Source organism: Bombina bombina, chromosome 2 (genome assembly GCF_027579735.1).
Source record: "Bombina bombina isolate aBomBom1 chromosome 2, aBomBom1.pri, whole genome shotgun sequence".
NCBI lineage: Eukaryota > Metazoa > Chordata > Amphibia > Anura > Bombinatoridae > Bombina > Bombina bombina.
In genome coordinates, this window is record NC_069500.1 from 754,741,153 (window position 1) to 754,757,029 (window position 15,877).

General features: G+C 40.3%; 1 protein-coding gene across 6 annotated transcripts in view; it reads left to right on the top strand.

Moving 5' to 3' along the window:
* The first annotated feature begins 6,729 nt into the window (after positions 1 to 6,729).
* The window catches only part of CELF5 (CUGBP Elav-like family member 5), a 176,887-nt gene continuing 167,739 nt past the window's right edge, over positions 6,730 to 15,877 (top strand). For all 6 annotated transcript variants that reach the window (XM_053700672.1, XM_053700674.1, XM_053700671.1 and 3 more), the window contains exon 1: positions 6,730 to 6,991. In XM_053700672.1, coding sequence (XP_053556647.1) covers positions 6,730 to 6,991 — 262 coding nt within the window. The remainder of the gene's footprint in view (positions 6,992 to 15,877) is intronic.

Consider the following 15,877-nt stretch of genomic DNA (forward strand, 5'->3'; position numbering starts at 1 on the left):
CCTTTCAGCATTCTCAGAACATTTTTCCGTTTAGTGGGGGAAGTTATTCCCCCCACATTCCATGACACTAGTTTTAAAGGTTCTGACATTTTAATCTTTTAACCAGGCATCTAAAGCTTGAGAGAAGAAAGAAGAGGGAAAAAAAGAGAGAAAAAAAAAAAAAAAAAAAAAAAAGAAGGATGCCGCCCGTTCTCTCCCCCCCACTTCCGCAACTCTTTATTATAATGAGCATTTTAAACTTCTGATACATTCTCCTTGCTTTAATAACCTTGGAAACTGGATATAACCAATTGAACACTTTAAGATTCATATACAAACTCATTACCTTACGTAACCATGTACCATAAAAGTTCCCTCTCAGACCTCTATATTATTCTCCTGACAGAAATCCTGTGCTTCTTTAACTGAGTTTAGCACCACTCTCCCTTCCATAGTTAAAACCGTGATTTTGGCCGGGTATATCATCGCTGTTTTAAGTCCAGCTTTAATTAACCCTGAACAAAATGGTGCCATGACCCTCCTCCTAGAGGCGGTCTCGGCAGAAAAATCCTGAAACAACAGGATTTTCTTTCCATCAATTGTTAATGTTTGTGTTTTCCTGTACTGTTGCATGATATTAGTTTTGTCCTGAAAGTTCAGGTATCTAATTAGAACCATCCTGGGGCGTGTATTACCATCAGAGGATGTCCTGACACTTCCTACCCTGTGCGCTCGTTCCACCTGAAGTGTATCTCTGTCTGCCTGAATCCCCAATAATTTGGGGAGTGTGGATGCTGCAAATTTCAAAAGATCCTGGAACTCTCTGCTCTCTGGGAGTCCCACCACCCGCACATTATTCCTGCGCGACCTGTCCTCCAGATCTTCCACCTTTAGTATGAGTGCCTTTATTTTATCTGTGTTTTCCCTTATATTGATTTCTTGAATACTTAGTTTATGTTCTGTTTCTGATACCCTAGACTCTACTTCTGTTATTCTGACTGAAAAAAGCTTTATCTCCTGTGATAGATCTACAATCTCTTTCTTCACCAATTCAAACTGCGGCAATAAAAGATCCGCTAATTGATTTATTGTCATCTGTGTGTCTTGGTTGCTAGACGGGCTTTCTAAGCTACTCTCAGTGCCAGTTTCTTGACCTAGTTTCTGTTTCCTGTCTTTCCTTACTGGCATGGCGGGAGATTTATTTTTTGGGTTTGTCATGTATTTGTCCATGTGGGTTAATAATGTGAATTCCTCAAGATATATACAGTGTGTACCCTGCAATCTGGAACAGAGATGATCTGTCTTTCCTTCTACAAGCATTGTGCAAATGTCTGCTGCTGTGTATCTCTTTTCTTACTGTTCTCCTGTGTCTATTGAATCTATGTGATTACAGTTTTTAGGGTTTCATAGGGGGCTCTATCCTATTATGGACCAGTTTGGCGATCTTATTGTGGGATCGCAGGCGGCCCTTCTTTATGTGCTCGTGATTGTGTTTAGTTCAACTCTACCCCATACACTATTATGTGATCGTGGTAATGATATATAATACTTCCAAATTCTAACCTCAATCTAATTTCCCCTCTTCCCACCTCCTGACTCCTCACCCTTACTGACTGTTAATTATTAAATTTGTGATTAGTGTCCTGTGAAAACAGCTGTGGTGGGCAAGGGAGTTAGTGAGTTTTCTACTCTTGTGACCCTCTTCTTCACTTCCCCCCTGTTGGTCGGGGTACAGGCACCTGCAAATTACCACCTGCAGCAGCCTGCTGTTTGGCTTATTCTGCTAAAAAGTGTGTTATGTTCCCTTACTACACATTTCAAATATATGAAGCTATACACATTTAAACTGGCAAACAACCAATCCAGCAGATAAAACAATATACCATATGTCAGAAAACAGAAAAGAAAACAACAAAAAAAAAAGAGCAACAGTGGCAAACAGTAGAGCCTGCTACTGTGCAGGCATCCTATCCTTAGAAGGCATTGTGTCTTTTGGCAAAAATTATGAGAAGCCTGTTATTAAATCTCCTTCGATATATATGTATTCATAAGTTCTGCTTCCCTCCCAGCTCTTTTCCTTTTACTTTTTCTCCCTTTTTCTTTCTTTTTCTTTCCCTTAACCCCTTAGTCTCTCTTGAAAAAGCATCCTTGTATGTTGAGTTCAGGGGGGTTTATTCATTTATCCTAATCTGTAGGTATCAAAATTAAAAGATAGTTGCATGCCCCAGCTGTTTTATGGATCTATTAAAAACCCCAAAACGTCCTGGAACTATTCTCCGTGATTTAACTCCCTTTGACGTTCAATAAACTTTAATTTGACAGCACTGGGGTTTATCCTGCCGTCCCTTTTCCAGACCTTGATATAAGAGTATCCTTCAAAGTATTGTGCGTCTCAACTGGCAACTAAGACACTTTTAAAATTCACTGCCCCACCAGGTGCTTTCGCCCACCGGGCTAGAAATGTCCCCAAGATTTATATAACAAAACTGTGAGGAGTAATTTGACCATGCAAGTCTAATATACATTCCGTATTAAGCAGTATTAGCACTTAATATAAACATGCCGGTACTTACCCCCCTGCTTCTTCACGGCTCTCTGACTAAGTGACTTACTGTAAGGCCGCCGTTTGGGAGACCTCTCTCCTAGGCAGTCCTCCACCCGTGTACGATGCACCGAGCCTTTCCGCTGCTTCTGGACAATGCTTGGCTGTAGTCAGCGTGTTCCTGACAGTGTGTTCCGGCTCCCGGGTGCAGTCACTGTTTCGCGTGCCGACTTACTGGAAGGGGGGTGTGTCGAAGTCTGTAGTCACCATCGATACTGCTCTGCTCCGCCGAAAAAAAGACCGCCTTCCAGGGGGCTGCTTGGCTGCCTTAGTCTCGTCAATCCTCAAAGTGGATGTCAACGCTTGCTGCATTTATTCACTTTAGACTTGGGGTACTCTTACTGCCTCTGTTATCCTTCCTTTACTGGGATTGTAGCTGTTGTTACTTGTGTGTCTGTATCTGTTAGGCATATCAGTATGTGTGGCTGGGCCTGAACAGCCAATACCGGGCCAATAGACTTCCGTCCGTATCTCCTTTCCCCGGGCAGGGTGTATTTTTTCCCCCCTGCAATAGGGCATAGATAGTAGGGCTCTGATGGTCAACAGCTCTCACAAACAGGAGAGCCAGAGCGCGCGCTGCATTCAGGACGCTCCTCCTCCCTGGAAAAATTAAAAACGTTTTTAAAATTTTGTGCTCTGTCTGAATCACTAAAGAACATTTTTGGATTTCATGTCCATTTTATAGTTTATTTTTTATCAGTTAATAAAATGCAAAGTGAGTGAACAGAAGAAAAATATAGATCAAATCAATCAACATGAAACCCATTTTTCTTCATGATTCAGATACAAAATACAATTTTTAATAAGTTTCCAATTGACTTCTTTTATCAAATTATCCTTCTCTTGGCATTGTTTGTTGAAGGAGCAGCAATGCATTAATGGGAACTAGCTGAATATGGTGAGCCAATGACATGCGGCATATATGTGCAGCCGCCAATCAGCAGCTAGCTTCCAGTAGTGCTTTACTGCTCCTTAGCCTACTTGCGTATGCTTTTCAACAAAAGGAAACCAAGAGGACAAAGCAAATTAGATAACAAAAGTAAATTGAATTTTTTTAAAATTATATTCTCTATCTGAATCATTATAAAAACTAGGATTCATGTCCCTTTAAGCGGGGGGGGGGGAAATATTGTTCATAGTGTTCATTGAGGAGGGGATTAAGCTCTTGCATATGGTTAGTGATCTGGGGTTCAGGTCAATTTTTGACAAGTTTTACTGTGCAAGGGCTTGGTCACTTCTAGGAATTCAGGTCCCTTATGATACCGGTATAATCCATTTATAAAACACTGTTGCTCAAAATGAAGGGATCTATTGTGATACGTATGTTAGAATTACATTTCTGCACAAAAATCGTTGTTTCTATATTTGTGTAGCAATATCATTGTAGTAACTAAATTCATGTAAAGCCCTGTATATTTTATATTTCTTTTGATAAGGGCATTTAGTGAAGGGACATAAGAGGAACTGCAATCAGCCATCAAATCAACAAGTCACAACTGTATAGAGTTTGCTAACATAATAGCCGTGGCTAGCCTTGTCTACTCCAGTAACAAATCCACATTGACTCCTCCAAATACAATATGTGGTGGGTAGAATTTGTCTATTGAAAAACAGATGTAGCAAACAAGATGATGCATTCCATACATTTTCAAACTCACCCAGTATGTTAGTTTATTTTAAGACTGCACAAATTGTGTAATTACAAAGTGTTCACTGTCTCTTTAAGATCATGTCTTGCTTGTTGTTCCTTTGAACCTACTTTATTCATGAATATGACGCAGTTATCCATTTAGCCTGGTTCTGATACCCCAGACACACTTTATAAGGAACATTTTGAGAGAGTTTTTGGAAGGATTGTGTCAGAAATAAAAATAAAGTAATATAAAATGGTAAAAAGGAAGAAATGTTTGGAGCTGAATGGGGGGGGTGGGTAAATTAAGCAAAGGGATAGGAAATGAATATGTAGAACAAATTAGTAGATATGCACAGCCTAATAAGGAGATGAAACTCAACCTTATACTTCTGATACTTTTTGCTATCATAGACCTGAGGTTCAACTGACTTTCATAAGTTTTATCCTGCAATACCCAATATGTATACCTCTTCTAAATGTAAAAAAGGTCTTAAATTGCACCTCTTAAGAAATGAAAACCCATCAGGCTGAAATTAGTCAGCAGTTCCCAGTATTTCTTTGAACTGTTTTGGGTTGGACTGCCCTTACGCTAGGGATCTGGCTGATATACAGCTCAACATTTTACCTTTAAAAGGTACAAGTGAGATAAAACAGGCACTATATGATACAACTAGCTACTGGGCCATCTCTTTTTATGTTGTTTATATTGTATATGAGATGCAGTTGGGCAGACAGAGGGTCCTTATTCTGTTAGATAAGAGTGTTTTAGTTCACAGATAAAGCTGGATGTACAGATCATTGTGGTGGTGAAGTACATTGTCTCTATTCTATACACCTGGGTTCACAGATTACTATATCTCTAGGGGCCTATCCCACTCCTTGAGGACTGCACAACTCTGTATTGGGTTTAAATATTTCCTATCCAACCATGAGCATATGCTGTACTCAAAGATATAAATCTATGCATAGGGAGCATGGATAAAAATACCATGCATATACTGTACAGGATATGAGTATGGTGTGAAGCTCACACATAAGCTTGGGTTTTATTGTTGTGATTCCTACTTTAAAGGGATATAAAACCCTATTTTTTTCTTTCATGATTCAGATACAGCATGCAGTTTTAAGCAACTTTCTCATTTACTGCTATTATCAATTTTTCTTTGTTGAATGAGCAGCAATGCACTACTGGTTGCTGATTGAACACACGGGTGAGCCAATGACAATCAGTATATATATGCAGCCACCAATCAGCAGCTAGAACCTAGGTTCTTTGCTATTCCTGAGCTTTAGCAAATTAAATAATAGAAGTAAATTGGAAAGTTGTTTGAAATTGTATTCTCTATCTGAATCCTGAAAGAAAAGTGTTGGGTTTCATGTCCCTTTAACAAAAGGTGTACACTATAGAAATTATGATTTGAAGGGCAACACACAGTTAAGCAGGCACTACTCGGTAAATGGTAAAAAAAAACATCAATTTATTATCACAATTAAAAATGTTGTGACCCCAGACACAGGGCAGACACACAAGAGGCCAGACTGACGCGCTTTGCACCCCCTGATGTCGCTTAATCATAGACTATTGAGGTATGGCAAATGGATCTCATTTATACTGAATGCACAAATTGATTAACCCTGCCAACCCAGAAGTATAAAAAGCATATACTAGGTAAATATTTAAAAAGCAAGCAGGTTACAACTTCTGATTTGACCTTACCTGATACAATAGATGGGCACTGATAAAGGGGTTGAAATTGTAATTGGCCTATTTAGTGACTCTAGTCCTTAATGTGTTTCCTAAAAGCTTGCATACCATTGGATGAAAAAAACATTTGAAATAAACTAGATAAATTATTGACGATAGATAGATAGATAGATAGATAGATAGATAGATAGATAGATAAATAGATGATAGATAGATAGATAGATAGAGATAGATAGATAGATAGATAGATAGATAGATAGATGATAGATAGAGATAGATAGATAGCTAGATGATAGATAGATAGATAGATAGATAGATAGATAGATAGAGAGAGAGAGAGAGAGAGAGAGAGAGAGAGAGATGATGATAGATAGATAGATAGATAGATAGATAGATAGATTATATATATATATATATATATAGAGAGAGAGAGAGAGAGAGAGAGAGAGAGAGAGAGAGAGAGAGAGAGAGAGAGAGAGAAATATCGATTAGATATATAGACTAGAATAGCTAATTGGAGACATAACTAACATGTTATATTGAGTTCAAGTAATGAAGCCTGCGCGGGATCAATTTGTGAATTGAATATAAAATGTAATTGTAATATCCGTGTGTGGTACAAACCGTACACTCCCAGCTCATCCCCTCACGCTTTCACACCCCCTTCATTTTCCAAGGCTGCAATACCCAAAATCTGCCAGCAGGGAGCATCCTCGAGCAGCGTTAAGCGGTGCTGATGCTGGAGCCGGCTCAGTTTTCCAGCTGAGAGCTCTGCCTGTGTGACTGATCCAGCCTACCGAGGGGCTGGAGATGGCCAGACTGACGGATAGAGAGGCGAGGAGGCAGCAGCAGCAGCATCCCCCGCAGCAGCCGCCCCGAGCCTGCCCCATGAGCGGCCCCGAGTCCCTTGCCCAGCAGTCAGACAGTATGAAGGATCTGGACGCCATCAAATTGTTCGTGGGGCAGATACCCCGTAACCTGGAGGAGAAAGACCTCAAGCCTCTGTTCGAGCAGTTTGGCAAGATCTACGAGCTCACCGTACTGAAAGACAGATACACCGGCATGCACAAGGGTGAGTGCAACCTGTCACACTCACATCCTTACTCATTTAATCATCTAATGCACAATCATCTGAGCAACCTGCTAAACTGGTACCTTTTATATTATCATCATTTAATATTACACAGTGGTCACAGCATCTTCATCCACTACTACATTAGAATTAAAACAACCTGTCTACACTCACAGCCGCACTTGCATCACTCACTCAAGTAATGCTCAATGTCGAGTCCAACCTGTCAAATTTACATTATCATTCATAATTATTAAATCACAATGTTGGTTTAACCTCACACGTTTATGCCATCCGTACCCCTTAATTCACAAAGGTGAATTCAGTTAGCAATTAACATTATCCTTGCTCACCAATGCACAAGAGTGGAATCATTTGGTCCTATTTATATTATCCTCGCTCACTAATACACTTGGGTGGCTCCAAGCTGTCACACTCACATATATATATATGGGTGAGTCCAATCTGCCATGTTCACATAATATTTTTAATTAGTGACTGTGTATGCAACTGGTCACATATATCATTTTGACTCACTAATTCACAAAAAAGTTAGTCCAGTCTGCATCCACTGAAATGGTCCTTATCCCTATAGTGCACAATGGTCAGCCCAATGGGAAACATACTCATTTTGTTCTCAACCAAGGCTCCCCTCCTTTCATTCACATCATCTTCATGCTCAAAACCTATGTTCACCTTAATACATTCACATTATCCTTATTCACTTTAGTCCAACCAGTCCAAAGCTCAAATTGACAACACTCACTAATGTAAGATTTGTATCTACAGCATTCACATCATTCACAGCAGCCTTACTAATACTAGTGCATACTTGTTAATACAGTATAGTATATCATTCTCACACACTTATATACTAGTGGGACTTAAGTATGCATCAGTGTGTAGCATCATCACCCACTAATGCATAAGTCTGAGCCAATATATTACCATATATTGTCATACTCATATTGTTATTACTGTAATATACAATGATATGCCCATCGTTTCCTCTTTGATATCACCCTCACTAATGCACAATGGTATTAGAAGTCTACACCAATCACTTCATCTTTACCACTTATTGCACACACATGAGTCCAAACTGTCAAAATTATTTTGAGTCATTAAAGCACAACAGTGAATCTATTTCTATCTCCATTCACACCATCCCTAAAAGTTAGTGAACAAAAGGGAGTGGTGGATTTCACACTCAAATTGTCTTCACTCATTAATTGACTAAACCTTCTAGTACCCATGCCATCCACACTCACTAATTAACAATGGTAAATCGGACCAGGCACATTCACATCATTAACACTCACAAATTATAGTAAGTCCATTCTGATCTCACTCTGAGCCACTCAATCTTCACTTGTTCAAGGGAGAGAGAAAATGCTGCCACACTCAGACCATTCCACTTCACTATGGTTTAAGTAGAACCTGTCCCACTCCCTTTATCACTGCTACCTTCGGCAGAAAGATTAGCACAGAATACCACACTTAATTGTCATTAACTAAGACTTGCAGGTGATGTTAGCCTTTCCAATCCCTAATCATAAGGTTAAGCTCACTTAAGAACATTTAGTCCAGTTTGCCATACTTATATATGACTCACAATTTAATACACATAACATAGTCCAACTAGCATTTAGTCCTGACTGCCATACTCACATTCTCATTGCTCCCTTATATGCACAGATGGATCCAACCTTCAACCCTTCAATATTCACACCGTCCTTACTTAATGCATTATAATCAATATGGCTTAAAGGGACAGTGTACTATAAAAAAATGATTCCTTTTAATTTGTTTCAAATTATCATTTTTACCTGCTTGAGGGTATTAATTACAAATAGCTCCTTAACTTATATTTTGCTATTAGAAATAGTTTATTTCGCTGCCAAATCCTCTACCTATGATACAAGTGTTGGTACTGCCATAATGGCTACAGGAAAGCTATAAAATATCAGAATAAATAAAAGCCTCTCAGTGGGGGTGGGAGAGACAGAGCCCAACCCTTTTTAAAGAGCGAGCCAATTATACCCCCCTTTACATTAGCCTTAATCCCTATTGCATAAAGGTAAGTGTAATATGCATTCATTTTTGCAATGTTACTTATCCAGAAAGGCCACATACCTTATAAGTTTTTTCCAGTTATATCAATGATCAAAAATGTAAAAATTTGAGTCAGTCTATTCTATTCAACCACTGTGGGTATAGTATGACCCCACTAACATCATTATAAAACATACAGACTATCCAGAATGAGCCCAGGCATTAAGTACTCACAATATCCTCCTCTGGTATGAGTTCAGCCTTCACTCGCTCTACATAATGTATACAGTGGAGTGCTTCCAGCACTTCCTAGACCCAGTACCAAATTATATCTCAGTACATTAAAAAATTAGTTCTTTATCCCACAGCTTTCACAAATGTGGCTACATGTAGTAAATATTTGACTGGTGTCCTCATTCTTAGCAAGGGGTGGAAAGCTAAGGTTCTTGACTGTGGTCACAATGAGTTGCTCAACCTATTACAAAACATAGCAATATATATCTAATCTATCTTTCTATCTATCTATCTATCTATCTATCTATCTATCTATCTATCTATCTACCTACCTGTCTGTCTTAGTGCATAGATATGCTCTTTCTCTCCTAGTAATAGATGCATAATAATATGTCATGCCTACCACTCTATTATTTTCTCACTTGATTAATTTGAATATAAATTACCACCCTGGTTTTAAAAAAAAAAAAACCTTCCAGTCATCATAATTGGCAGATTTCATCCTCCTTAGATACATTTATTCATTTGGAGTCTAGAGATGTTGCTATTGATTTTCAATCTCTATTCCATTCAAAATAGAAATACCAACTATAACAGTTCCAGCATTTGTCTAGTATGTGAGTGTAAGTGTGCACGTGTGTCTGTGCTTGTGTATGTGTGTGAGAGTATATATGTCTGAGTGTTTGAGTATGTGTATATGTGTGTGTTTGTGTGAGTGTGTGTGTGAGTGTACTTTAGGTGGCAAAGAGGTTAAGTAAGACTGCAGCTACTTAACTAGCGTTGTGCAAGCTTCAGACACGGAGGCCCATTGAAGCTGCAACTACAGCTTAATAAATGGGGCCCTATGTGTGAATGTGTGTGACTACGCGTGTGAGTCTGTCTGTGTGTATGTGTGACTGTGTGTGAGCTGTGTGCGTATGCATCAGTGTATGTGTGACTGTACGTGAGCGTATGCATGAGTGTATGTGTGACTGTGCATGAGCTTATGCATGTGTGTATGTGTGACTGTGTGTGAGCTGTGAGCGTATGCATGAGTGTATGTGTGACTGTGCATGAGCGTATGCATGTGTGTATGTGTGACTGAGTGTGAGTTTATGCATAAGTGTATGTGTAACTGTGTGTGAGTGTATGTGTGACTGTGTGTGAGTGTATGCATGAGTGTATGTGGGACTGTGCATGAGCTTATGCATGCGTGTATGTGTGACTGTGTGTGAGCTGTGAGCGTATGCATGAGTGTATGTGTGACTGTGCATGAGCGTATGCATGTGTGTATGTGTGACTGAGTGTGAGTTTATGCATAAGTGTATGTGTAACTGTGTGTGAGTGTATGTGTGACTGTGTGTGAGCGTATGCATGTGTGTATGTGTAACTGTGTGTGAGTGTATGCATGAGTGTATGTGGGACTGTATGTGAGCGTATGCATGTGTGTATGTGTAACTGTGTGTGAGTGTATGCATGTGTGTGTGTGACTATGTATGTGAGTCTGTGTGTGTGGGTATGTATGATTGTGTGTGAGCATATGCATTAGTTTATATGTGACTGTGTGTGTGTGTATGCATGTGTGTATGTGTGACTGTGTGTGAACTGTAAGCGTATCCATGAGAGTGTATGTGTGACTGTATGAGTGTATGCATGAGTGTATGCGTGACTGTGCATGAGCGTATGCATGTGTGTATGTGTAACTGTGTGTGAGTGTATGCATGAGTGTATGTGTGAATGTGTGTGAGCGTATGCATGAGTGTATGTGTGACTGTGTGTGACTATGTATGTGAGTCTGTGTGTATGTGTATGTATGAATGTGTGTGAGTGTATGCATGAGTGTATTTTTGACTGTGTGGGAGCGTATGCATGAGTATATGTGTGACTGTGTGTGAGTGTATGCATGAGTGTAAGTGTGACTGTGTGTGAGCGTATGCATGAGTGTAACTGTGACTGTGTGTGAGCATATGCATGAGTGTATGTATGACTGTGTGTGTATGCATGAGTGTATGTGTGACTGTGTGTGAGCGTATGCATGAGTGTAAGTGTCACTGTGTGTGAGAATATGCATAAGTGTATGTGTGACTGTGTGTGAGTGTATGCATGAGTGTATGTGTAACTGTGTGTGAGTGTATGTGTTATTTGACTGTGTGTGTATGCATAAGTGTATGGGTAACTGTGTGTGAGTGTATGCATGAGTGTATGTGTAAGTGTGACTGTGTGTGATCGTATGCATAAGTGTACGTGTGACTGTGTGTGAGTGTATCCATAAGTGTACGTGTGACTGTGTGTGAGTGTATGCATGAGTGTATGTGTAACTGTGTGTGAGTGTATGCATGAGTGTATGTGTAAGTGTGACTGTGTGTCTCGTATGCATAAGTGTATGTGTAACTGTGTGTGTGTGTATGCATGAGTGTATGTGTAACTGTGTGTGAGTGTATGCATGAGTGTATGTGTAAGTGTGACTGTGTGTGATCGTATGCATAAGTGTATGTGTAACTGTGTGTGAGTGTATGCATGAGTGTATGTGTAACTGTGTGTGAGTGTATGCATGAGTGTATGTGTAATTGTGTGTGAGTGTATGTGTAACTGTGTGTGAGTGTATGCATGAGTGTATGTGTAACTGTGTGTGAGTGTATGCATGAGTGTATTTTTGACTGTGTGTGAGTGTATGCATGAGTGTATGTGTAACTGTGTGTGAGTGTATGCATGAGTGTATGTGTGACTGTGTGTGAGTGTATGCATGTGTGTATGTGTAACTGTGTGCAAGCGTATGCATGAGTATAAGGGTGAATGTGTGTGACTATGTATGTGAGTCTGTGTGTGTGGGTATGTATGATTGTGTGTGAGAGTATACATGAGTGTATGTGTGACTGCGTGTGAGTGTATGCATGAGTGTGTGTGTGACTGTGTGTGAGCTGTGAGCGTATACATGAGTGTATGTGTGACTGTGTGTGAGCATATGCATGAGTGTACAGGGAGTGCAGAATTATTAGGCAAGTTGTATTTTTGAGGATTAATTTTATTATTGAACAACAACCATGTTCTCAATGAACCCAAAAAACTCATTAATATCAAAGCTGAATAGTTTTGGAAGTAGTTTTTAGTTTGTTTTTAGTTATAGCTATTTTAGGGGGATATCTGTGTGTGCAGGTGACTATTACTGTGCATAATTATTAGGCAACTTAACAAAAAACAAATATATACCCATTTCAATTATTTATTTTTACCAGTGAAACCAATATAACATCTCAACATTCACAAATATACATTTCTGACATTCAAAAACAAAACAAAAACAAATCAGTGACCAATATAGCCACCTTTCTTTGCAAGGACACTCAAAAGCCTGCCATCCATGGATTCTGTCAGTGTTTTGATCTGTTCACCATCAACATTGCGTGCAGCAGCAACCACAGCCTCCCAGACACTGTTCAGAGAGGTGTACTGTTTTCCCTCCTTGTAAATCTCACATTTGATGATGGACCACAGGTTCTCAATGGGGTTCAGATCAGGTGAACAAGGAGGCCATGTCATTAGATTTTCTTCTTTTATACCCTTTCTTGCCAGCCACGCTGTGGAGTACTTGGACGCGTGTGATGGAGCATTGTCCTGCATGAAAATCATGTTTTTCTTGAAGGATGCAGACTTCTTCCTGTACCACTGCTTGAAGAAGGTGTCTTCCAGAAACTGGCAGTAGGACTGGGAGTTGAGCTTGACTCCATCCTCAACCCGAAAAGGCCCCACAAGCTCATCTTTGATGATACCAGCCCAAACCAGTACTCCACCTCCACCTTGCTGGCATCTGAGTTGGACTGGAGCTCTCTGCCCTTTACCAATCCAGCCACGGGCCCATCCATCTGGCCCATCAAGACTCACTCTCATTTCATCAGTCCATAAAACCTTAGAAAAATCAGTCTTGAGATATTTATTGGCCCAGTCTTGACGTTTCAGCTTGTGTGTCTTGTTCAGTGGTGGTCGTCTTTCAGCCTTTCTTACCTTGGCCATGTCTCTGAGTATTGCACAACTTGTGCTTTTGGGCACTCCAGTGATGTTGCAGCTCTGAAATATGGCCAAACTGGTGGCAAGTGGCATCTTGGCAGCTGCACGCTTGACTTTTCTTAGTTCATGGGCAGTTATTTTGTGCCTTGGTTTTTCCACACGCTTCTTGCGACCCTGTTGACTATTTTGAATGAAACGCTTGATTGTTCGATGATCACGCTTCAGAAGCTTTGCAATTTTAAGAGTGCTGCATCCCTCTGCAAGATATCTCACTATTTTTGACTTTTCTGAGCCTGTCAAGTCCTTCTTTTGACCCATTTTGCCAAAGGAAAGGAAGTTGCCTAATAATTCTGCACACCTGATATAGGGTGTTGATGTCATTAGACCACACCCCTTCCCATTACAGAGATGCACATCACCTAATATGCTTAATTGGTAGTAGGCTTCCGAGCCTATACAGCTTGGAGTAAGACAACATGAATAAAGAGGATGATGTGGTCAAAATACTCATTTGCCTAATAATTTTGCACTCCCTGTATGTGTGACTGTGTGTGAGCGTAAGCATGAGTGTATGTGTGACTGTGTGTATATGCATGAATGTATGTGTAACTGTGTGTGAGCATATGCATGAGTGTATGTGTAACTGTGTGTGAGTGTATGCATAAGTGTATTTTTGACTGTGTGGGAGCGTATGCATGATTGTATGTGTGACTGTGTGTGAGCGTAAGCATGAGTGTATGTGTGACTGTGTGTATATGCATGAATGTATGTGTAACTGTGTGTGAGTGTATGCATGAGTGTATGTGTGACTGTGTGTGAGCGTAAGCATGAGTGTATGTGTGACTGTGTGTATATGCATGAATGTATGTGTAACTGTGTGTGAGCATATGCATGAGTGTATGTGTAACTGTGTGTGAGTGTATGCATAAGTGTATTTTTGACTGTGTGGGAGCGTATGCATGAGTGTATGTGTGACTGTGTGTGAGCGTAAGCATGAGTGTATGTGTGACTGTGTGTATATGCATGAATGTATGTGTAACTGTGTGTGAGTGTATGCATGAGTGTATGTGTGACTGTGTGTGAGTGTATGCATAAGTGTATTTTTGACTGTGTGGGAGCGTATGCATGAGTGTATGTGTGACTGTGTGTGAGCGTAAGCATGAGTGTATGTGTGACTGTGTGTATATGCATGAATGTATGTGTAACTGTGTGTGAGTGTATGCATGAGTGTATGTGTGACTGTGTGTGAGCGTATGCATGAGTGTAAGTGTGACTGTGTGTGAGCGATTGCATAAGTGCATGTGTGACGCTGTTCCGATGTAGACTTTTTAACCCGGTTATGAAAGGGTTAAATTATATACATATGTGTGTATATATATATATATATATATATATATATATAAAGTCCAGTGGAACATAAATTAACTAAGGACATCAGGTTGCTTATTTATAATTTAAATGATGTGTATTTATGTACAGTATATGTACAGGGAGTGCAGAATTATTAGGCAAATGAGTATTTTGACCACATCATCCTCTTTATGCATGTTGTCTTACTCCAAGCTGTATAGGCTCGAAAGCCTACTACCAATTAAGCATATTAGGTGATGTGCATCTCTGTAATGAGAAGGGGTGTGGTCTAATGACATCAACACCCTATATCAGGTGTGCATAATTATTAGGCAACTTCCTTTCCTTTGGCAAAATGGGTCAAAAGAAGGACTTGACAGGCTCAGAAAAGTCAAAAATAGTGAAATATCTTGCAGAGGGATGCAGCACTCTTAAAATTGCAAAGCTTCTGAAGCGTGATCATCGAGCAATCAAGCGTTTCATTCAAAATAGTCAACAGGGTCGCAAGAAGCGTGTGGAAAAACCAAGGCGCAAAATAACTGCCCATGAACTGAGAAAAGTCAAGCATGCAGCTGCCAAGATGCCACTTGCCACCAGTTTGGCCATATTTCAGAGCTGCAACATCACTGGAGTGCCCAAAAGCACAAGGTGTGCAATACTCAGAGACATGGCCAAGGTAAGAAAGGCTGAAAGACGACCACCACTGAACAAGACACACAAGCTGAAACGTCAAGACTGGGCCAAGAAATATCTCAAGACTGATTTTTCTAAGGTTTTATGGACTGATGAAATGAGAGTGGGTCTTGATGGGCCAGATGGATGGGCCCGTGGCTGGATTGGTAAAGGGCAGAGAGCTCCAGTCCGACTCAAACGCCAGCAAGGTGGAGGTGGAGTACTGTTTTGGGCTGGTATCATTAAAGATGAGCTTGTGGGGCCTTTTCGGGTTGAGGATGGAGTCAAGCTCAACTCCCAGTCCTACTGCCAGTTTCTGGAAGACACCTTCTTCAAGCAGTGGTACAGGAAGAAGTCTGCATCCTTCAAGAAAAACATGATTTTCATGCAGGACAATGCTCCATCACACGCGTCCAAGTACTCCACAGCGTGGCTGGCAAGAAAGGGTATAAAAGAAGAAAATCTAATGACATGGCCTCCTTGTTCACCTGATCTGAACCCCATTGAGAACCTGTGGTCCATCATCAAATGTGAGATTTACAAGGAGGGAAAACAGTACACCTCTCTGAACAGTGTCTGGGAGGCTGTGGTTGC